This window comes from Geotrypetes seraphini, chromosome 5 (assembly GCF_902459505.1).
Source record: "Geotrypetes seraphini chromosome 5, aGeoSer1.1, whole genome shotgun sequence".
Taxonomy (NCBI): domain Eukaryota; kingdom Metazoa; phylum Chordata; class Amphibia; order Gymnophiona; family Dermophiidae; genus Geotrypetes; species Geotrypetes seraphini.
In genome coordinates this window covers 132,644,873-132,669,874 of record NC_047088.1, presented here as the reverse complement: position 1 = coordinate 132,669,874, position 25,002 = coordinate 132,644,873, and the positions used below count along the sequence as shown (strand labels likewise).

The 25,002-nt window shown below is 42.2% G+C and overlaps 1 protein-coding gene across 6 annotated transcripts in view; it reads right to left on the bottom strand.

The window, feature by feature from the left end:
• IQCA1 (IQ motif containing with AAA domain 1) overlaps positions 1-25,002 on the bottom strand; it is a 1,056,753-nt gene that overhangs the window by 730,424 nt on the left and 301,327 nt on the right. For all 6 annotated transcript variants that reach the window (XM_033944078.1, XM_033944080.1, XM_033944079.1 and 3 more), the window contains one exon: positions 4,239-4,444. In XM_033944078.1, coding sequence (XP_033799969.1) covers positions 4,239-4,444 — 206 coding nt within the window. The remainder of the gene's footprint in view (positions 1-4,238; positions 4,445-25,002) is intronic.

The window sequence follows — 25,002 nt, the reverse complement described above, 5'->3', positions numbered from 1 at the left end:
AGTGCTCAGAGAGCTATGCGATGTTCTGGCAGAACCGTTAGCCATGCTCTTCAATCTCTCTCTAAGTACGGGGAGAGTCCCCCTGGACTGGAAAACAGCCAACGTTGTTCCTCTGCACAAAAAGGGTTGCAGAGCGGAGGCTGCGAATTACAGACCAGTGAGTCTCACATCAATAGTGTGTAAACTTATGGAAACTTTACTTAAAGGTAAATTGGACACGATATTGGATGAGGGAAATCTGAGGGATCCCTATCAACATGGATTCACTAGGGGCAGGTCATGCCAATCCAATCTTATCAGCTTCTTTGACTGGGTGACAGGAAAGCTAGACTCGGGAGAGTCTCTGGACGTGGTGTACTTGGATTTCAGTAAAGCTTTTGACAGTGTCCCGCACCGTAGACTATTAAACAAGATGAAATCGATGGGGTTAGGTGAGAAACTAACTGCATGGGTCAATGATTGGCTGAGTGGAAGACTTCAGAGGGTGGTGGTCAACGGCACCCTCTCTGAGACATCGGAGGTGACTAGCGGAGTGCCGCAAGGATCAGTCCTGGGACCATCTCTTTTCAACATATTCATAAGGGATTTAACCCGAGGGCTTCAGGGTAAAGTAGCACTGTTCGCCGATGACGCCAAACTGTGTAATATAGTAAGTGAAAGCAGTCTCAAGGGTAGTATGACGCAGGATCTGATCATGTTGGAAAACTGGTCCTCAACATGGCAGCTGGGCTTCAATGCTAAGAAGTGTAAAGTCATGCATCTCGGCAGCAGAAATCCATGCAGAACATACACCATGAATGGAGAAGCACTAGCTAGGACTTCAGAAGAACGGGATTTGGGAGTAATCATCAGTGCAGACATGAAGGCTGCCAAACAAGTAGAGAAGGCCTCATCCAAGGCAAGGCAAATGATGGGATGTATCAAGAGAAGCTTCGTCAGCCGCAAGCCTGAAGTCATAATGCCACTTTACAGAGCCATGGTGAGACCTCATCTGGAGTACTGTGTGCAATTCTGGAGGCCACATTACCGTAAAGATGTGCTTCGAGCCGAGTCGGTCCAGCGGATGGCCACTAGAATGGTCTCCGGACTCAAGGGTCTCTCATACGAAGAAAGACTGGGCAAATTGCAGCTCTATACTCTAGAGGAGCGCAGGGAAAGGGGGGACATGATTGAGACATTTAAATATGTCACAGGACGTGTCGAGGTGGAAAACGACATCTTCCTTCTCAAAGGACCATCGGTCACAAGGGGGCACGCACTCAAACTCAGAGGAGGGAACTTTAATGGTGACACTAGGAAGTACTTCTTCACAGAAAGGGTGGTGGATCACTGGAACAAACTTCCGATGCAGGTGATCAAGGCCACCAGTGTGCTCGACTTTAAGAATAAATGGGACATCCACGTAGGATCACTACGAGGGTCGAGCTAAGGAACTAAGTCATCAGCACCCAGACTTAATAGGGTGGGTCAGTAGAGTGGGCAGACTTGATGGGCTGTAGCCCTTTTCTGCCGTCATCTTTCTATGTTTCTATCAAATAGCGTTGTGCCTGAATATACACACTCTTATACTGGCTACTGAATAAGAGCTTGTAAAACAGTGCTTGAAGCCAGGAGACGTACTGGGCGTTCTGCAGCTAGAAAAAAGACTGATTTTAAGGTAGAACTGAGGGGTTTTTTGACCTTAGAAGAATTTTGTAATTTCAATTATAATCACTTTAAAATTCCTATTTTCTATCTTCTTCTTAAAATTCATAAAAACATGACACAACCTCCAGGACATCCCAGATATAATGTTAATAAATCAAGTGTCATGTTCTTTCCCTGGAAAGATAGTTTTAAACTTATTTTTCCAATTTCTATTAAGGGTTCCACTTTATAGTTGATAAGTAGCATTAAGATCTTAGGGGTTATCTTCGATGATAAACTAACCTATCATGATCACATTAGTAACATTGTTAAATCAACTTTCTACAGACTTCGTCAAATCCATTCAGTTTCAATATTTCTATGTCCAAAGTCTCTTAACATATTAATTCACTCCTTGGTTATTTCAAAAATTGATTATTGCAATGCCCTATTCAAGGGAATAGCCCAAAATGAAATCAGATGTTTACTTATCATCCAAAATGCATCAATCAAACTTATAATGAAAGCTAAGAAATTCGATCACGCAACTCCCCTTCTTAAGAAAGCGCACTGGCTTCCAGTCGCGCACCGTATAATGTATAAATTAAGTCTGCTTACCTTCAAATCTTTACTATACAAAACTACAGCTTTCATTTAGAAATCATTGATTCCCTATACCTCAACTAGACTACTGAGGTCCAATGATCAACATTTACTAGTTATTCCCTCACTTAAAATTATTAACACACGGCGGCATTTCATCTTTTCTGTTACAACTCCTTAAACATGGAATTCCCTCCCTATTTACTTAAGGGAAGAAAACAATTTGGATAAATTTAAGAGCAAACTAAAAAGCTTTCTTTTTAAAGATGCATTTAATAATTAGAAAGCTTGACTAGGAGTTTCATTCCAATCCCATAACTTCTCTGAGGTTCATTGTAGAGGTCTGCACGGGAACGGGGATCACGGGAATCCCGCGGGTCCCGTGGGGGTCCTGTGGGAATCCCCCCTAACCCATGAGACTCCCACGGGGATCCCCCTCTGGCCCACAGGACTCCCACGGGGACCCCCCTCTAGCTAACAGGACTCCCACGGGGATGGAAGGCTTTGGAACAGGGTTCATCCATATAATATAATGGACACATCAGCCTTAGTAAAAGAGGGGGTTTATAAGTTAATTACCTGAACAGAAAACAAAAAAAGGGTTCCACCAAAGAGATTCCACAAGGAAAACAGCAGCGCAAACACAAAAGAAACTGTGGAATTGATGATCCTGTCAGAAGTAATTGCTGCTTTTTATGGGGACGGGTGGGGATGGAGATAATTCCTTGCAGGGATGGGTGGGGACGGAAAGGATCCTGATGGGGACGGGTGGGGACGGAGAGGATCCTGGCGGGGACGGAGAGGATCCTGGCGGGGATGGGTGGGATTTCTGTCCCCGTGCAACTCTCTAGTTCATTGTTCTTTCCCTTCCTATTGTTTTTTACCATAATTGTCTTCTCTTCTATCAATTTGTATTTCTTTTCCCATCCTTTCCTCTTGTTTTATTAGGTTTGTAAAGTTAGTCTTCAATATGTTTCGTAAGGTTTAGTTCTTTGTTTTGTTGCCCCCTTAAGTTTGTAATTTTACTGATATGTTCATCACTTAGAATTTTGAATAAGTGATCAATCAAATTTATAATAAATTTGAAACTTCTTGAGTGTGTAAATATGTAGATAAATATTTGCTGCTTGGATTGGTTTCTGTTAAATCCTATTTGAAAGACATGACTCATTTTCTTCATGTGTTGGAACTTGTTCAATTACAACTGTTGCCTTCTGTTTTGTTAGTCTATCTGGATGTGTGTTCACAGTATACAGTACTTGTATCCATCAGGAGGTACTTGTTTACATCAAGGGGTACTTGTTTACATCAAGGGGTGTCCAACCTGCGGCCCGAGGGCCACATGCAGCCCCGTGAAGTATTTTGTGCGGCCCCGGTCGAGGGCAATGCAGTGTTTTCCTCTGCTGCCCCTGGATGTTTATCGTCTTGCCGGCTCCCGCCTCTGTTTTGCTGCAGCGTTTGTGCGGCCCCAGAAACATTTTTTTCAGTCAATGCGGCTCAGGGAAGCCAATAGGTTGGACATCCCTGTTTTACATGTTATTTTTGACACACTGGAAACATTGTCATGGACTCAACTGGTCTTTACAGAATTTCAAGTGCAATTTTGCCATATAGGAATGGGGTAGAATTATTTTTTGTTTGATGGTCACTTTTTATCAACAACTAGCAGGGGTAGCTATGGGAGCTGCCTTTGTTCCTTCGGTGGCAAATCTTGCTATGTCATTTTTTGAGGAGAAATGGATTTAACCTTTCTTGGTTTTTTTCATTATGTAAATGTTGGTATCACTTGCTCTTGCTCATGCTGGTTCCAGTACCTAATTATTTGGGGCGTTAATCTGGTATCTACATCTTTGGACAACCTTTATAGAATTTGGAGGCACATGTGTTAGGGTACTCATACAAATTTAATCATTTGGTTCCAACTCTTCAAAAATAAATTAAATGCAATTTTTTGTTTGTTTGTTTCAAATGCAAATGTTTACTTCCCTGGCTATCAACAGACTTCTTACCGGCATTCAATGAACCACTGGCGAATCACTTCCTGGAGGCTTCCCTTGATGTCTGGTCCTTCTATTTCTTTTAGTGTGTCCTTGATTTGGACCAGAGCTTGCTGATATTCTATCTCATGATCTTCTTGGATTTTACACCGCAGGGCATTTATAACTTGGACTTGTTGCTTGGCAGCACTAACTTTCTGGAAATGTGGCGGTGGAACCTAAGGACAAAAATATAGAGTACTTGTTCAACAGCACAGCAGACAGCTAAATAGTCAATTTTTAAAATCTCACAGATGTCACTAATCATAGCCACCATTTTCAATTGTAGACACCAAGGGGCATTTTCAAAACTACAGTATGTCTAAGCCCTATTTGGATGCATGGCGCTAGATGTCCAAATTCGGCAGTAAGAAAATAATAACAATAATAATTTTATTTTTGTATACCGCCATACCCAGGGAGTTCTAGGCGGTTCACAACAAATAGAAGAGTTACATACAGTGCAGTTGAAAAAAAGAAGAATAAAAGCCTATTTTCGAAAGGCAAACCACCATATGTCTAGAAATAATTTAAAAAAAAAAAAAATCCTATATCTGGACAGCCCAGAATGACTATCTTTATACTACATTTTCGACCAAAATTTCATCCAAGTCTCAAATGCCCAGAACAAGACCATTTGGATATGGGAGGGGCCAGTCCTATAATAGACTGGCCACCCAAACATGGCAGCAGAGTAATAGGGCACCTTAGAGGGCACTGCTTTGAACTTCACATAAAGGATGCCAGATAAAATGAGAGAACTGACGGCAGTCAATCGGGGTGCGATGCCAGGCCAGGTAGGAACGCGAACAGCATGCACCTGCCTTCTGCGCTGCTCTGCCTAAACAGAAGAACAGCCGTCCAATGAGTGAGATAGGCAGGAGCACGGAAAGCTCCAACAGACTTTAAAAAAAGGTACCGGGGGTGCTGCCTACGGGGAGTGCCTGTGCTGCCTATTGGGGGGGTGCATTTGCTGCCTATGGGGTTGCCTGTGCTGTTTATGGGTTTTTCGCTCTATAAGACCCTGTCCCAGCCTACCACTAGACCACCAGAGGGGGTACAGGGCAGGGTAGTGGGAATTATTTTTCTTGGGTTTTCCTCCTCTACAGGTGGGTGTGTCTTATAGAGCGAAAAATACGGTATGTAGGCATTCCCTGGAACATAGATAGGGCTCCTTTTATAAAACAGTACTACTTATTATCGTGAGCTGAATGCGGAAAAGCCAATGGGAATTGAATGGGAAGAAGGACTCCGGTTGGCCCAGGTGCCTAAAGCCTCTCCATCTTAGATTGCACCATTCTTGCTTTTATAAATTATGAATGATAATATCAGTTATGAGCTTAATCGAACTCACCTCTCTCAATATATTATTATACTCCTTGATAATATCACAACTTGATTAATGCAACTGTCTATACCAAGGAATCACCCAAAAAGAAATAAGAAGATTACAAATTATATACAACATGGCAGTAAAACTAATATATAGTGAACATAAGAACATAAGAATTGCCGCTGCTGGGTCAGACCAGTAGTCCATCATGCCCAGCAGTCCGCTCATGCGGCAGCCCTCTGGTCAAAGACCAGCACCCTAACTGATACTAGCCCTATGAGCGCACGTTCTTGTTCAGCAGGAACTTGTCTAACTTTGTTTTGAATCCTTGGAGGGTGTTTTCCCCTATAACAGCCTCAGGAAGAGCGTTCCAGCTTCCTACCACTCTCTGGGTGAAGAAGAACTTCCTTACGTTTGTACGGAATCAATCCCCTTTCAACTTTAGAGAGTGCCCTCTCATTTTCCCTACCTTGGAGAGGGTGAACAACCTGTCCTTATCTACTAAGTCTATTCCCTTCAGTACATTGAATGTTTCGATCATGTCCCCTCTCAATCTCCTCTGTTCGAGGGAGAAGAGGCCCAGTTTCTCTAATCTTTCGCTGTACGGCAGCTCCTCCAGCCCCTTAACCATCTTAGTCGCTCTTCTCTGGACCCTTTTGTGTAGTACCGTGTACTTTGTGTACGGCGACCAGTGCTGGACACAGTACTCCAGGTGAGGGCACACCATGGCCCGGTACAGCGGCATGATAACCTCAGGGGTCTCCATTGTCATATATATATATATATATAATGACACTAAAATATCTGAATTTATCTACGTCAGAATCGATTTTTACCTAAGCTGATGATATTTTCATTTTACTTGATGTTGAGCCATCACTGTCTAATTTAACAGTACACATGTATTTCAAGAATTCAAGACTGGGCTTCATCCGTATGAAATTAAATACCACCAAAACAAAACTTTTTTAAATTTATTTACAAGTTTCAACTTTGACAATCTTTACAAGTTAAAAAAGAAAAAATACAATGTAAAATGAAAATATAATACCAAATTATTTAAGAGGTATCAACTCATTACAGAGTATAGTTAGTCCACAATATCGCTCTTGGGGAGGCAGCCATAAGTAAACTGAATTAAACCAAGGTAATTTATTAAAGGAACTAAAAATGGTGACCTGGTTGCACTTGAACTAATCTTGCTAAACTTAGAGATAGCAAAACTCATGTAGAAGGTACTGACTGCTCTCTATCAGAAATAAACTTAGACAGCTGCTGTGGTTCGAAAAATACATATGGGTTATTCCATGTCAAGTGATCAAGGGCTCCCTGCATGACCATCACGGATTTTGATAAAACTTTATGCACAAAGTCCCACATGTATCAAACGAACTTTGGTAAAGTTTTAGTTTCGCCTGTGGAATATTCGTGGAGATATATAGCCATTTGTTTGACCCCATACTGCAATGACATACAGTACGACAGTGACATTCTGACAACTTTGAGACACAATATCTCACGAGCTATGTTTCCAAAAAAACTGAAACTTAGCTACCTTATCTTTATATGTCAAAACGCACTTACAGGGATATCTAAGTGCAAAAGTTGCCCCTAATTGAACTGCCTGGGGTCTCAAAATGAGAAATTGTTTCCTTCTCTTCTGAGTAGAACGAGAGACATCTAGATACATTCTTATAATAATATTCAAAAAGGGAATATCTTTATATTTTAAAAAACATCTTAAGCATCCATTCCCTATCAGAATCAATAGCAAACTGAACAATTAATGTTGCTGAGACACCAACCTCAGTATACGACCTCTCCAAGAAATGAGTCAGATCCAAACTATCAGCAGAAAGATTCTGCTGGTTGGACTTTTGCAATTTAATTGGCATTGAAAGGTAATATATTTTAGATAGAGGTGGGTATGAGGTTTCCGGAACTTTCAGGATTTCAGACATATATCTTTTAAACATTGCCAGGGCAGATATAGGTTGAACTTTAGGAAAATTAAGTACTTGAAGATTACATCTCCTAATAGAGTTTTCCATCATTTCTTGTTTAAAGTGCAAGCTAGCACTGTTCTTGGCCCAAGTTAGAGCTTGAACTTCCAAAGTTTTTATTCTAGTATCAAAGGCACTTGATTTACTCTCTAAACTTGTTACCTTAGTTTTAAGTTCCAGGTTCTCTGAAAGCACAGTGGTACACTGAGTAGACAGTTGCTGAATTTGGTTACCAAGAGAAGTTTGCATATCCGAGAAAGCATCCCAAATGGATTCCATTGTGAAGACCCTGGGCCTCTATAAGGGAACAATCCTCCAGAGTTCCCTGCAGCTCCCAGCACTTCTGAACCAACTTCAGCTGTATGGAGATCTAAATGAGTTAGCTGTGTTCCTCTTGTCGCCGGTTGCTTAGATGTTAACTGCTCCTCCTGTTCTTTCTCGGAGCCAGTCCTCCCGCTCCGAGAAGCCAGCAAGAGGGTACTCCAGGCCGTGGCATCCAAAAACGACTTCACCGATCCACCGGGACAGCTAGGCGGACTTCGTTCTTTGGAGGACAGTGACACCCTCAAAGGAAGGATCACGCGCCTCAGTTTGCACGTTCCCTCCAGCTGGGTAAACCTCCAATTGTGGCGTTCTTGTGCCGCGATCAACAAAGGCATCCATCGGGCCCGTTGACGGAACAGGTTCATCCAGGAATACCCGAACTTTAGACTGTCTCTTCACCATCCGGCAGGAAAAATGTTCCCTCCAACAGCGCGGTGGCGTCTCCGCTGAATCCTCAGGCGGCCATCTTGGGTAAGCTCCTCCCCAAAACAAAACTTTTATGGTTCGGCCCCATTGTGCATAATTTACCTTCTTCCCTGAGATTAAACTCTGGTGATATCTTGAAGATTGAATTTTCATCCAGAATCCTCAGGTTTGTTTTGAATTCTACTGTTTCTTTGACTAATCAAATTAACAATATTTTGAGAAAATATTTCTTTAGCCTTCGGATGTTGAGGAGGGTCCGTCGTTTTTTCCATCAGCAACACTGCTGTGTTGGTCCAGGCCATTAGCTCATCTGGATTATCTAAACTCTGTTTATATCAGTTTAAGTAAGTACAACTTAAAGAGATTGCAGCTTATTCAGAACACGGCTGCCAAATTAATATTTGATAAGATCAGATATGATCATGTCACTCCATTACTGAGTTTTAAAAGGATGAAGAAATTAATTTATAGATATTTCCAATAAAAGTTGGTCTGACGAAGACTTTAGCAGCTGGAAGGATTCAGTGCCACATTCCTCAGGCAATTCCTTCCCCTCCTTCTTTCACCCCCCTCTTACACTTCTCTCCTCTACAACCCTTCTCCTGTAACTCCCCTTCATTTATTGATAATTCACTGAATGTTCAGACTTCTTTGATGTTGAACCGCCTATAAGTCGTCTGACTATGGCGGTATAGAAAAATAAAGTTATTATTATTATTATAAGTAGTAGTAACTTCCTTCACCTCACTCCTTAAGCCTGCCGGCTGCCATTTGGTCTTCCTTCCTCTTTTTTAATACTCTGGGCTTGATGTATGATTTGTTGTATTGTATGTGATTTTGTTTATGTATGTACTTTACTGTGACCCGCCTTGAGAAAGGCGGGGTATAAATAAAGAAATACAAATACAAAGAAAGAACAAGTAGGGAGTGGGATAAAACACGTCAACCTTGAGACAAACAATCTTTTATTTATATAAACTCAAAATAAATACAGAAACACATGAATTAAAACACATGTATAAAACGTCCTATAAACTTGATGTCCTTATATTGAAATGATCAAGTTGATGGCCCGACACAGTCCATGTTTTGGCCCCCAGATGGAGGCCTGCCTCAGGGGTATGTCTAATAGTCTGAAAAGAATACACTCTACATGAATTAAAAGGCTGCATAAATAAAACCAAAATACAATATTAATAGTATGAATTGTGTCAAATAACCTGCGTGTTCCGTTTTCCGTGAGCTGTAGGGCAAGAGTGCGCATGCGCGCTTCTACTCCCTTCCTCCCTCCCTCCCTGTAACTTCGCTGCTGTCGTTCGCTGCCATCGTGGCCCCCTCCCCCCGGCGCACATGAGAATCTCTCTCTCTCTCTCTCTCCCCTGAGGCGGATGTCGGCTGAGGTGGCTGTCAGCGGCTGCAGGCTGCGGTGGCTGCAGGCCACGGCGGCCAAGCCCGGAGCCAGTGTAGATGGCTGAAGCCTGGCTGGAGGGGGACGAGGAGGAGCTGCGAGAGCTCTGCAGAGGCAGGAGGTGATGGATTCGGGGGAGGGAGTGGGAGAAGGGAGAGATGTTGGACTCTGTATGTAGGAGAGAGAGACAGAGACAGATGGATGAGAAGGACAGAGGGGCTACTAGGGAGACCAGGAGAGATGGTAGGGGATAGGGAGAGATAGACTTCAGGGAGTGTGGAGGGGGCAGGAGAGAGAGATAGTCTTGGGGAAGGACAAAGGGGGACAAGAAAGGGAAAGATGGCAAAAGGGGTGAAACAGGGTCAGAGAGAGATGGTAGAGGGTGTGAAAGGGGGAAAGGGAGAGATGGAAATGGTAGGACCACTGCTGTTTTGTGGCACTGAGGGAGGAAAGGTTGGTACGTCAGGACTGCTGCTGCCTCCTCGGGTAAGTAAAGACCCTGTCAGGTGATGAATGCAATGAAGGATCTATGAGGGCCAAAAGGGTACAAAGGAAATGGTGAAAGGTGAGGTGGTGGGACTGGGATCAGTGGGAGGCAGGGTCTGGGCATGATAGAGGCAGGGCATGAGTGGGGTCAGAGTCAGGGTCAGGGTATAGATGGGGCTATTCTAGCACCCGTTACTGTAACGAATGTAAAGGGCTAAAACACTAGTATTAAATAATAAACAGTAAATGATAATAATAATAAATGATAAAAACATGAATAGACTAATAATATAATAATAATAACAAATTTATTTTTATATACCGCCATACCCGAGAGTTCTAAGCGGTTCACAACAATTGGATAAGATACAAGCAGTACAAGTTATATAAAAAACAGCAATTAAAAGCCACTAAAGAAGAAAAACATAAATTATAAAATATACTATAAAATATACTATATACTGCTGCCAACCAGGGAAATGGATAGAAGCCAGAGACTACTTCATTGTCTTCCTAATCAATCTAATGCTGCAAGACAACGCTATTCTAGTAGCAGGAGACCTGAACATACACTTAGACAAAATAGAAGACAAACACCTTAGAATTTATCTTTCCTGGAAGACATAGATCTAGATGGTCCTATCCTTACAAAAAAACCATAATAAATGTCACCAGCTAGATTTTATAATAAGCAATAGAAAAGGAAAAACAACTTAAAGATAATAGTAAAAAAACTAGACACTCATAATATGGTCAGACCACTTCATAGCATATTTCACCATCTACTGGCAAAAACACCAACATAAGAAAATAAAAGACAATAAAATTACCAAAGAAAGAAGAGGTAAAATAGATGTCCTATTCTTGCAAAAAGTGGATGAAAAACTTCATAACCAAGAAAAAATCCTAGCCATCAACAAATGGAATGAGAACATAAAAGAAGTAGTAGATGAAATATATCCTAATAGATTGAAAAAAAATCATAGATAGAAGAAACTCCCCCTGGTTCACAAAAGAACTACTATCATTGTAATGGAAATGCAGGGTCCTAGCAAGAAAATAAGCAGCAAAGTAAAAAAAGACAAAATCTAATGGAGATAAAAGATCATCCAGTACAAAACTCACTGCAAGAACATGGGGAGGTCATTACTCAATCCCTCAAGTGGTCATCGGGTCAATTTGGGTACCTTTTTGGCACTTAGACACTTCTAAAATAGTACTAGGAGTGTGTGGTGCAGTGGTTGGAGTGTGTGGTGCAGTGGTTGGAGATACAGCCTCAGCATCCTGGGGTTGTAGGTTCAAACCCCGTGCTGCTCCCTGTGACCCTGGGCAAGTCACTTAATCCTCCATAGCCCCAGGTACGTTAGATAAATTGTGAGCCCACCGGGACAGATAGGGAAAATGCTTGAGTACCTGATTGTAAAAACCGCTTAGATAACCTTGATAGGCGGTATATATACAGTATATAAAAAAAAAAAAACTAATAATAATACTAGCTCTGGATGTCTAAGTTCCAGGCAGAATTTCTTAGAAAATATTGGATTATCACCACAAGATGCCCAAGCATTAAGCCTACCCAAAACCCACACATAACACTTTGGATGCACAGGGGCTAAGATGTCCAGAAAGTCAGCTTCAAAAATCGGCACTTGGGCATTTTGGTGAGAAAAATGACCATGTGCCAGTTTATACCGTTGTTTGGACATCTTAGTGTTTTGAAAATTCCCCTAAACATCCATTGTGCCATCATCCCATTCGCTAACTCTCTCTTGGAAGTTACTCCCAAGGCAACAGAAGTACTAAATTTGATGGAGCAATGGATGACTGAATTCAGATTGAAACTTAATTCAGAAAAAAACAAAAATTTTTGTTGCTTCGCTACACCCGCTTGACACCAAAACATACCTATGCATCAATAAACTTAATTATCCTATTCAGTTTACTATGAAGGTATTGGGTGTAACACTAGACCAAAGCCTAACCATGAAAGACCAGGCAGACTCCTTAATTAGGAAGCGTTTTTTCACTCTCTGGAAGCTTTGGTTCATTTGAGCATATTTTGATATGTCAGCATTTAGAATTCTGGTACAATCCTCGTACTGAGTCAACTTGATTACTGTAATATCGCCTATTTGGTAATTTCCCAAAGGAATATGCAACGATTATAACTGGTGCAAAATGCAGTGGTTATACTGATTTTCGGGCTGAAGAAGTTCGATCATGTAACATCTTACTACCGACAGTTGCATTGGCTGCCGATGTAGTCACGTGTGAAATTTAAGTTTGGTTGTTTTTGCTTTAAAATACTATTCGGTTTAGCCCCTAAATATATAACTGACCTTTTCTCTTTCTCAGCCAACAGACATAAGAGAAGCTCACACTTGAACTTTGTTTCCCCTCCAGTTAGAGGATGTAAACTTAAAAGACATCATCAACACCTTTTCTCACATCAGGCAACATTATGGGGTAAAGATCTAGAACAATTGCTTATGCCTACTACTTATGGGGAATTTAGGAAATGCCAATAGGATGTTGAAGATGAAGAGTGAGGTAAATTGGAAACATCCACAATGAAAGGACACCTCACTATTTTGGGTTCAATTCCAGGATGGCGGAAGCCTTCAATATCATTCACATAAAAATATGTGTTAAACCGTGTTGGCTCTCTTCCCAACCTCCTGTTATTATATAATGTATTTAATTACTGTTGTTTGACTTTCTGAAATTCTTTATATGAAAAATAAATAAAGACTATACAACAGTAAGAATTCGTTTTCTTTACTTATCCTTTACTGCAGTGTCTCTAGCGTGCCCCGACGGGACCCGTTTTGTCCAAGAGAGCTTTTTCAAGGATTCATGTGGGAGCTCATTTTCAGCACCCTTATTCATTTGGGGCTAGAGCTATTATTATTATGGATTAAGAAATGGTTAAACTAAACCTTGGATTTATAGACCGGGTCATCAACTACAAACAGGAGCTCGACTAGGTTTACAATAATCCTCTATAATAAAACCCAAAGCGCGCTTGCGCTTACAACGGCGTGATCCCTGCCTCCATGGCTGTGTTTGATTTGCAGTGCGTGCAGCGGTTTACAGCACGTGAGGCGCTTAACATAGCGGTTTGTCTCCTGCAGTGTGGCGGCGGTGATAGCAACGGCAGGTGGGTGTCCTTCGGCCTGGACGAGGCGGACAGGGTGTGGGTGCTGCGAGGTGCTGGCTGTCAGAAGAGGTGTTTAGTCGAATGAATGAATTCTCCCATGCTGGTAAGAATTACAGGATGTAAATACAGTGAAGTGAAAGAGCAGGAAAATGCTGCTGCTACTGCACAGGGAAGTGGAGGGGGAGGGTGGGAGACAGATAGATAGATGGGGTCAGAGTGAAAGACAGACAGAAAGAAAGACAGGGGGCAGGGAGAGAGACAGAAAGAAAGACAGAGAGACACCGGGAGGGAGAGAGATAGGAAGAAAGATAGACAGTGGGAGGGATAGAGAAAGGAAGAAAGAATGACAGACAGATAGCGGCCAAGGAGAGAGACAAAAATAAAGAAAGACAGACAGAAAGCGGCCAAAGAGAGAGAGAGACAGACAGATAGAGAGCGGCCAAGGAGAGAGACAGAAAGAAATGTTGCAACAAACTAACACAAAACAATTAAATTCACTGACTTCTTTATGGAACAAAAACACTCTGCTTGTAAAAACAAAGTGTAATTTTTATTAGCAATAGAAAGACAACAATTCATTAGTAATAGAAATAAATAAAATACTTCTGTGTCTGCATCCTCAGCCTCTTTCCAAACTAGGAAGCCTTTGAATGGTGCAGCTAGGAGCTTTTTCCAAGGGAGGGGTCACTGAGTATGTCTACTCTCAGTTGAACTTTGAGCTTAAGAACATTGAATGGCTTAAGAACATTGAGTGTCATTTCCATGCAATGTTTATCCCTCAAACATACACACGATAGCACATGTGCAAAAGTCTGCTATTATCAGTATACAAAGGTTCAAACACGGTCAGAGAGGACATCTGCTCTCCCTGCACAATAAAGAGACACTCAAGTGGAGTTGGCTAAAGCCATAAGTTAGCCAGCGCAATGGTCAAAAGAGACAAACAAGTCATGAAATTGTACAATTGTGCCATTTCAGGCCTTCAAATACTTCATACCTAGATCCTTTTCTTAAGCTATGATTCATAACATAGAACCTAGCATCACAGAGCTATAGTTTAGGTTCCTCTTTCCCACATGCATTATATAGCATTTGCTCACATTAAACATCATCTGCCATTTTGACGCCAGGTCTTCCAGTCTCACTAGGTCCTCGTACAATTTGTCACAATCCTTTTGAAATTTAACAACTTTGTGTCATCAGCAAATTTGTAGGGGGAAAAGTGTAGTGAACGCAGAATGGTCTGTTTAGGTGATGAATTTGTCAAACAGAGTGGTTTTGATAGATTTTCGGAAGGCGTTGTAGGTCTGTCTGGTTTTATTTATATAGTTTCCCAGCCAGGATTGTTGTCTGCTTGCTTGGAACATGAAGGTTCTGTCAAGGTAGGATTTGTATTTGCAGCCAATAATTTTAAGATAGGCGAAGATGTTTTTGTTTCTGGTTGTTTGTGTGGGGTTGTGTAGAGTACAGTGTGTTTGCAGGTAGGAAAGTGCTACGCCCCAGATTTGTTTGAAGCAGATGCATGCAAATTTGAACTGTATTCGCGCTTCCATGGGTAGCCAGTGCAGCTTTTTGTAGTATGGGCTAATGTGGTCTTGTTTTCTCAGTCTGAAGATTAAGCAAACTGCAGTGTTTTGTACTAATCTCAGTTTTTTTATTGTTTTTTTGTGGGATACCCAGGTAGACTATGTTGCAGTAGTCCAGGGTGTATAGGATCAGCGATTGCACCAGTAACCTGAAGGATGTTGTGTCAAAATATTTTTTGATAGTCCTCAGCTTCCATAGAGTGTAGAAGCATTTCTTCACTGTTAAGTTTGTGTGGTCGGCCATGATCAAGTGTGTGTCTAGAGAGACACCTAGGAATTTTTGGTTTTGGAAATAGGATATTCGTGGCTGTTTATTTTCAATGATGTTTTCGTTATTTTGTCGTTGGGGGTTGCCAAGAAGACTTTTGTTTTCTCTGTGTTTAGTTTCAGTTTGAAGTCGGTAGTCCATTTTTCGATTTCTTTCATTGTGTGTGAAACACTGTCTATAATTTCAGTTGAGATGTCATTTATGGGGATTAGGATGGATATATCGTCTGCGTATATGTAATGTGTTAAGTTTAATTTTTGTAGTCGGTGACCTAAGGATGCTATGTAAATGTTGAATAGAGTAGGCGATAGAGGGGAGCCTTGGGGTACTCCTGACAGGTTATTCCATGGGTTGGAGTGATTTCCGTTGCTGGCAACTCGGTAGGATCTGTTTGTTAGGAATTCTTGGAACCATTTCTTTATCTTTCTCGAGATTCCCATTGCATCAAGGCACAGTAGCATGATTTTGTGGTCTACCAGGTAAAACGCACTGCAGGATCAGTGCAGGATCACTGCAGGATCAGTGCGCTCTTGCCTTTGCTGAAGAGATCATAGAGGTGGTTTAGTATGGAGGCTATGACCGTCTCTGTGCTATATCCTTTCCTGAAACCTGATTGATGATCGCTGAGGATGTCAAATTTGTCTAGATAGTTTATCAGTTGGAGGTTGACCAATCCTTCCTGTAGTTTTGTGAAGAGGGGAATGCTTGCTATGGGTCTGTAGTTGGATGTTAGTGCTGTAGAGGTTTTCTGGTCTTTGGGGATTGGTGTAATCAGTATGTGGCCCATGTCTTTGTTTAGTGTTCCGTTTGTAAGGGCTGTTGTTAGCCCAGTGAATAGTTCCATTTTGAATTCAGGTGGGGCAGCTGTCATGATTTTAGGGGGACATTCATCGAGTAGGCAGTTTGATTTGCTGTATTTGTTGAATAAGTTTAGGAACTGGTGCCAATTTGGGAATTCGAAGTGGTCCCAGTTTATGTCTACTCTGGTGTTCTGGTCGTGGGGTTCGAGATAGTAGAGGATATCGTTTGTGGGTGGGGGTAGAGTTGCTCTTAGGTTAGTGATTTTGTTTTAAAAAAAGTTAGCTAGGGCTTGGGCAGATGGTGTGCTCTCGTCATTTTTCAGGATTTTTGTTGTGTCTGCTAGTGTTATTAATAGTTTGAACAATTCTTTACTGTTTATTTTGTCTGTATCTATTTTTTGTGCATAGTGTTTTGTGCATTTTTCTCTGATCATATTTTTGTATGTTTTCATTTTTTGTTTCCAGGTTGTCTTATCTGTTTCTTTGTTTTTTTCCAGATTCTCTCCAGCTTTCTTATATAGCTTCACTTATATAGCGCTGAAAGGTGTATGCAGTGCTGTACATTCTGACATATGATCATAAGAATTGCCGCTGCTGGGTAAGACCAGTAGTCCATTGTGCCCAGCAGTCCGCTCACGTGGTAGCCCTTAGGTCAAAGACCAGTGCCCTAACTGAGACTAGCCTTACCTGCGTACGTTCTGGTTTAGCAGGAACTTGTCTAACTTTGTCTTGAATCCCTGGAGGGTGTTTTCCCCTATAACAGCCTCAGGAAGAGCGTTCCAGTTTTCTACCACTCTCTGGGTGAATAAGAACTTCCTTACGTTTGTACGGAATCTATCCCCTTTTAATTTTAGAGAGTGCCCTCTCGTTCTCTCCACCTTGGAGAGGGTGAACAACCTGTTTTTATCTACTAAGTCACATTATCTTGAATGTTTCGATCAAGTCCCCTCAGTCTCCTCTTTTCAAGGGAGAAGAAGCCCAGTTTCTCTAATCTCTTACTGTACAGTAACTCCTCCAGCCCCTTAACCATTTTGGTCGCTCTTTTCTGGACCCTTTCGAGTAGCACTGTGTTCTTCTTCATGTACGGCGACCAGTGCTTGACGCAGTACTCCAGGTGAGGGAGCACCATGGCACAGTTCAGCAACATGATAATCCTCTCTGATCTGTTCATGATCCCCTTCTTAATCATTCTTAGTATTCTGTTTGCCCTTTTCACCGCTGCCGCACATTGCACGGACGGCTTCATTGATTTGTCAACCAGTACTCCCAAGTCTCTTTCCTGAGGGGTAGAGACTATTATAAAGAACAAAATGACAGGACATATATGTAAGCACGGATTAATTACAGCCAACATGATTTTAATCAAGGGAAATCTTGCCTCACCAGTCTACTGCATTTTTTTGAAGGGGTGAATGAACATGTGGATAAAGGTGAACCAGTTGATATTGTGTATTTGGATTTTCAAAAGGCATTTGACAAATTACCTCATGAAAGACTTCTGAGGAAATCAGAAAGTCATGGGATAGAAAGTAAAGCACAGTTACTTACCATAACATGTGTTATCCAGGAACCGCAGGCAGATATTCTCACATTTGGGTGACGTCAACTACGGAGCCCGGATGCGGACAGCCTCGCAAGCAGACTTGCTTCAAGAACTTTTAGAAAGTTTGCAACTGTCGCACCACGCATGTGAGAGTGTCTTCCCGCCTGAGGTAGGCTGCGCGTCTCCTCAGCGTCTCCTCAGTTCAGATAGCTAGCTAAGAAGCCAACCAGGGGAGGTGGTTCGGTTGTGAGAATATCTGCCTGCTGTCCCTGGATAACACCTGTTATGGTAAGTAACTGTGCTTTATCCCAGGATAAACAGGCTGAGTTAAAGCAGAAGGGAGAACCAAGGTTATCTGAGCCACTGAGGAGCTGAGAATCATGGTGGCATGCTTGTGTTTGAGTTTTGACGAGTATCTTGAGAAAGAGGAAATGGAGGAAATGCATACAGAAAGTGGTTTGTCCATTCAAGAAGAAAGCATCTGCCTTGAGGCAATGAGGAGAGTATATCCTGGAACAAAGCTGAGGCAGTTTGTTGTTGTGGGGAGATGCAAAGAGATCTATTTGAAGAGTTCCCCCACTGAGAAAAAATGTGATGGAGAGGCAATGAATTGAGTGTCCATTTGTGAGGCTATAGAAGACCACTCAATTTGTCCAAGTTTTTTCTCCTTGAATGTAGATGGCTTTCAGAAAGATATTGTGAAGAATTGTCCAATTCCAAACCTTCTGGGCCTCCTGGCAAAAGGGAAGAGATCCTGTTCCTCCCTGCTTGTTGACATAGTACATGGCTACTTGATTGTCTGTACCAATGAGGACTACTTGATCGTGAAGAAGATGCTGAAAATCTTTGAGAGCATTAAATATCACTCTGAGTTCCAACTGATTTATGTGACACTGACGATCTGTGCTGGACCAATGCCCTTGAGTACAGAGACCATCAAGATGAGCCCCCCAAGCGTAGGTCGAAGAATCTGTCTGATGAAGGGGTGTTTGGAACAGTAAACCTCTGGAGAGATTGGAAGAGAGCATCCACCAGTGGAGAGACTGTCTCAACGAAGGAGTCACTGTAATGTGCTGATAGAGTGGGTCGAAAGCCTACGCCCACTGAGATGCCAGGGTCCACTGAGGAATTCTAAGGTGAAGTCTGGCAAAAGGAGTCATGTGAACTGTAGATGCCATGTGACCTAGCAGAACCATCATGTGTCTCGCTGAGAGATGATAGTTTGACAAAGTTGAATGAGAGCATCCTAACGTTGTTGAGGAAGGAATGCTCTGAGTTGCACAGTGTCCAGTACAGCTCCAATGAACTGTAGAGTCTGAGAGGGCTATAGCTGGGATTTTGGAAAGTTGATTTTGAACCCCAAACTTTGGAGGAACCAAATAGTCCATTGAGTCGCTACAATAACCCCCTGAGATGTTGCATCTTTGATGAGCCAGTCGTCCAGGTACGGGAAAACCTGAAGACCATGGTTGCGCAGAGCTGCTGTTACTATTACTAGGCACGTAGGGAACACTATGGGAGATGATGCCAGGCTGAAGGGTAGCACTCTATATTGAAAATTATGATTTCCCACCCGAAATCTGAGAAATTGGTGAGAGGCTGGATGAATGGGAATCTAAGTATGAGATCCAGCGAGCATAACCAATCATTGTGATCTAGAAGAGGATACAAGGATGGTAGAGACAGCATCTGAAATTTTTCTCTGACAAGAAATTTGTTGAGAGCTCTGAGATCCAAAATAGGTCGCAGATCCCATGTCTTCTTCGGACACAAGGAAGTAACGGGAGTAAAACCCCGTGCTCTGCTGTTCCAGAGGAACTTCCTCAATGGCACAGAGATGAAGCAGAGCTTGAGCCTCCAGAAAAGAAGGATGATTTGTGACAGACTGAAAGGATACGCTCTTGAGGGAATGTCTGGTGGAGCCTGGATGAAGTGAAGAGAGTAACCTTCCCTGATAATTGTGAGGACCCAGAGGTCTGATGTAATTAATTTCCATCGTTGGTAAAAATGATGTAGATGACCACCAATGGGGAGAGGAGAGGACAGAGGCAGAACTATTGAGGTTATGCTCTGTGTTAGATGGTCAAAAAAACTGAGAGGCCTTGGGTGCAGCAAGAGTCTGAGGTTTATGCTGCAGTTGCTGTTGCTGTTTCTTAGGAGGTGGCCTTGAATAAGGTGCTGACTTTTGAGGATAACGCCTCTGGTAAGATGGAGGAGGCCTATAATCCTTAGCGGTGGAAGGCTTTGGCTTTGGCCTGACTATGGAAGCAATCGACTTCTCATGCTCAGATAAGCGCTTTGTAGCTGCCTCAATAGAGTCATCAAACAACTCATTGCTCTGGCATGGGATGTTGGACAGTTGATCTTGTAAATTCGGGTCCATATCTACGGTGCAGAGCCAGGCAAGATGGTGCATCACCATTGAGAATGCAGTGACTCTAGAGGACATTTTAAACACATCATATGCAGCTTGAACTATATGCATGCAAAGTTGACCCAGAGTGTGATGCATGTGTTGAAACTCTGAAAGTCAATGCTGCGGAAGATACTTGAAAAAACAAAATCAGGCATGGCGTTGACCCAATGCTTCAGATAAGAAGTAAAGACAAAGTTATAGTTCAAAATTTGATTTGTCATCATCGAATTTTGATACAGCTGACGACTAAACTTGTCCATGGCCATGCCCTCTCAACCAGGAGAGTCGGTGGCATAAACTTTGGCAGGATTGGTTCTTTTTAAAGAAGACTCCACGAGAAGAGATTGATGGGATAATTGAGACTTCTCAAATTCCTTACAATGGACCATCTTATATCAAGATTCCAGCTTTGCTGGAACAGCAGGAATGGAGTATGGTGTATCAAGATTTCTTTTGAAAGTTTGAGAAAGAATGCAATTCATGGGTAATTTGAGAGAATCCCTAGGAGGATGAGACATACCAGTTCTTCCAAATATTCCTTAGAGTATTTTGAGTCAGATTCCAAAGTGGTGTTAAGATCTTTACTCATTTGGCATAGAAATTTTGTACAGGACACCTGATCTGAAGAGGTATGACCTCATTGAGAAGGTGTATGAGACCTCCTCGAGGTACCTTTCACAGCAGAGAATGAAGGTGAAGCCTCTCTGGAGTATTGATATCTGAGATCTGAATCCATAGGCAAAGATGAAGACAAATGCCCACTTCTGGAATGAGTCGAAGAAGCATAACGTTGTTGTTTTGAAGAATCAGCTGATGAAGAAAATCTCGGAGAAGAACTCAACTGACGAGAATGGTGAGGCTCCACAACAGATCTCCTTGACAAAGGAGTTGGTGGTCTCGAAGTGTCTCGATGCTTCGATAAACAAGGCCTGTTTCGAGAAGAAGACCTGGACCTTGATGAATGCCTTGACAAATGATGTGGGGAAGAACTATGCCTTGAATCACGGTCCCATGATTGGTCGAATCCAGCCTCAAAGATGAATGTCGAGGAGTCCTCGTCCTGTGCCTCGAAAAAGGAAATGCCTTATGTGAAGAGGTAAGACTGGAAGTTGGAGAACAACGTTGAGACACTGGCAAGGACTCATCTCCTTGTGTAAAGATATCTCGAGGCACTCTGAAGGACTCAATTCCTTGCATAGAGTGTATAGATTGAGCTCAAGGCACTCTCAAGGACTCGACTCCTTGTAATACTGCTGAGTGCTTAGGCTGGACTGCAGGAAGCAGGATCGAGGTAGGAGTCAATTTGGCAAGCATGTTATCAAACTCCTGATGCAGAATAGTTTCCAATATATTCTGCAAAGCCAGCACCGAGACCACTGGATCTGGTATAATTGGTGTGTCTATGGACTCCGAGGAAGACGACCTCGAGGAAGAGTGTTGCCTCATTTTTGAGACACGTTTCCTGGGTAGCCTCGGACCTAAGAGTGGCATGTCTGGAGGGGTTGGCTTAGCTATCTTACCTGATGGAAACACTGAGGATAACGGTGCCTTGGGAGAAGATTTAGCTGATTTCCCCCGAAGACGAAGATTTTCCCATTGAAGAAGGTTTGAGCAAGGTCAAGGTTGAATGTTTTGGCCGCGTAGAAGACTTTAATGGAGTCGAGGTTGGGGCCAGAATCGGAGTCGAAGTTTTAGGTGAACACAGATCCATTCCCCCGAAGATTTTCTCAATCTGAACTTGACGACGTTTAAGGGCTCGATTCTGAAGTGTAGCACAGCGGGTGCACGACTCTGGATGATAATCGGGTCTTAAACACTGCACACATCACTTATGTGGGTCAGTGATGGAGATCATGCATTGACACTGGCTACACTTACATGGCCAGGATTTGGAATGAAATACGGCCATGGCTAAATCGAAGCCTGCAGGCTGAGGCCGCGGAATAGGCCTCGCCATGACACGATCGAAAAAACAAACAAAACTCTTTTTTAAAAAAAATATCAAGTGCGCAGATAACACAGCAACCTTGTAAAGAAAATACACGAGTCATTGTGAGAAGGCACGATTAGAACTAACTCTCACGCAGAGCCTTGAAACGAGTGCTTCTCAGCTCTGTGGAAAACTCAGAACCGAGGAGACTATGAGGAAATGCGCGCCCTACCTCAAGCAGGAAGGCACTTGTGCATGCGCGGTATAACAGTTGCAAACTTTCTAAAAGTTCTTTAAGCAGGTCTGCTTGTGAGGTTGTCCACATCCGGGCTCCATGGTTGACATCAATATGTGAAACTATGCTGCCTGCTTGTCCTGGGATAATGTTCTATTATGGATTAAGAACTGGTTGAAAGACAGAAAACAGAGAGTAGGTTTAAATGGTCAATATTCTGAATGGAGAAGGGTAAATAGTAGGGTTCCCCAGCAGTCTTTGCTGGAACCTCTGCTTTTCAATATATTTATCAATGATCTAGAGATGGGAATAACTAGTGAGATAATTAAATTTGCTGATGACACAAAGTTGTTAAATTTCAAAAGGATTGTGACAAATTGTACGAGGACCTAGTGAGACTGGAAGACCTGGCGTCAAAATGGCAGATGATGTTTAATGTGAGCAAATGCTATATAATGCATGTGGGAAAGAGGAACCTAAACTATAGCTCTGTGATGCTAGGTTCTATGTTATGAATCATAGCTTAAGAAAAGGATCTAGGTATGAAGTATTTGAAGGCCTGAAATGGCACAATTGTACAATTTCATGACTTGTTTGTCTCTTTTGACCATTGCGCTGGCTAACTTATGGCTTTAGCCAACTCCACTTGAGTTCTTGTATTACCCAGTGTCTCTTGATTATTGTGCAGGGAGAGCAGATGTCCTCTCTGACCGTGTTTGAACCTTTGTATACTGATAATAGCAGACTTTTGCACATGTGCTATCGTGTGTATGTTTGAGGGATAAACAATGCATGGAAATGACACTCAATGTTCTTAAGCCATTCAATGTTCTTAAGCTCAAAGTTCAACTGAGAGTAGACATACGGCTCAGTGACCCCTCCCTTGGAAAAAGCTCCTAGCTGCACCATTCAAAGGCTTCCTAGTTTGGAAAGAGGCTGAGGATGCAGACACAGAAGTGTTTTATTTATTTCTATTACTAATGAATTGTTGTCTTTCTATTGCTAATAAAAATTACACTTTGTTTTTACAAGCAGAGTGTTTTTGTTCCATAAAGAAGTCAGTGAATTTAATTGTTTTGTGTTAGTTTGTTGCAACATTGTGCAACCGTTGAAACCATCAGCTCAATGTGTGGCAGCAGCTAAGAAAGCAAATAGAATGTTAGGAATTATCAGGAAAGGAATGGAAAACAAAGATGAAAATATTATAATGCCCTTGTATCGCTCTATGGTACAGCCGCACCTCAAATACTGTGTGCAGTTCTGGTTGCCATATCTCTAAAAGGATATAGTGGAATTAGGAAAGTACAGAAAAGGGCGATGAAAATGATAACAGGTTTGAAACGTCTTCCCTATGAGGAGAGGCTAAAGCAGTTAGGTCTCTTCAGCTTGGAGAAGACGGCTCAGGGGTGATATGATAGAGATCTATATAATATTGAGTGGAATGGAAAGAGCAGAAAAAGAACAAAGAATTGGCATGGCTTACTGTAGAGGTGAAGGAAGCGATCAGAGACAAGAAAACTTCATTTAAGGAATGGAAAAGGTCAAAAACGGACGAAAACTGGAACAAGCACAAACAACATCAACGCAGATACCATAAGGTGGTAAAAGGGGCCAAAAGAGACTACGAAGAAAAAATAGCTAAGGAGGCGAAGAACTTCAAGCCATTCTTTTGATATATTAAGGGGAAACGATCTGCGAAGGAAGCGGTGGGACTGTTGGCTGACCATGGAATAAAGGGAGCGCTAAAAGAGGACAAAGCAATTGCCGACAAACTAAACACATTTTTTACGTCTGTATTTACCGAAGAAGATGTACATAGCATTCCGGAACCCATCAGGCTATATGCTGGAAAAGAAGACGGAAAGCTGACAGGACTGACAGTCAGTCTAGAGGCGGTGTGTAGGCAGATTGATAGGCTTAAGAGCGATAAATCCCCAGGAACGGATGGCATCTATCCGAGGGTCATCAAGGAACTGAAAGGGACCATAGCTGAACTGCTTCAACTAATAGCCAATCTGTCAATCAAATCGGGAAAGATTTCGGAAGACTGGAAGGTGGCGAATGTTACGCCAATCTTCAAGAAAGGTTTGAGGGGAGATCCGGGACACTACAGACCTGTGAGTCTGACATTGGTACTGGGAAAGATGGTAGAGTCACTGATAAAGGACAGCATCATTGATCACCTTGACGGACACGGGCTGATGAGGACCAGTCAGTACGGTTTTAGCAAAGGCAGATCGTGTTTGACAAACTTGCTGCACTTCTTTGAGGGAGTAAACAGACAAATAGACAAGGGCGATCCGGTTGACATTGTAAATCTGGATTTTCAGAAGGCATTTGACAAGGTTCCGCATGCATACATATATCTATCTATCTATCTATATCTATATCTATATATCTACATCTATATCTATATCTATATATATATATATATTATAATCTACATGTGTCCTAGACCCAAATACAACTCCTGGGCATACCCTCTGTTAAAGTATGCACTATCAAGTCATAGCACATACTTTTCAACTAGTAAGTATTCTTTAAGTTGATTTTTTTTTTTTTTTAAATCACCAAAATGAGCATGTACTTTAAGTTCAAACAATTTTTATTGATGTAAGCATCAGCAAATACAACACCAGAGCACCCCAACAATGCACAGTACAAACAATAATGCATCTATGACAAACATGTACAGAAGAAAATTAACATCAACAAACCTCCCCCCCTTCCTAATCTACATAGGGAAAACGAGGCCAGTGGGTGGCGGAAAGGCACTCTGAGGCCCTGGACTCGGAAAACTGTGAGCCATGGAATCGAGG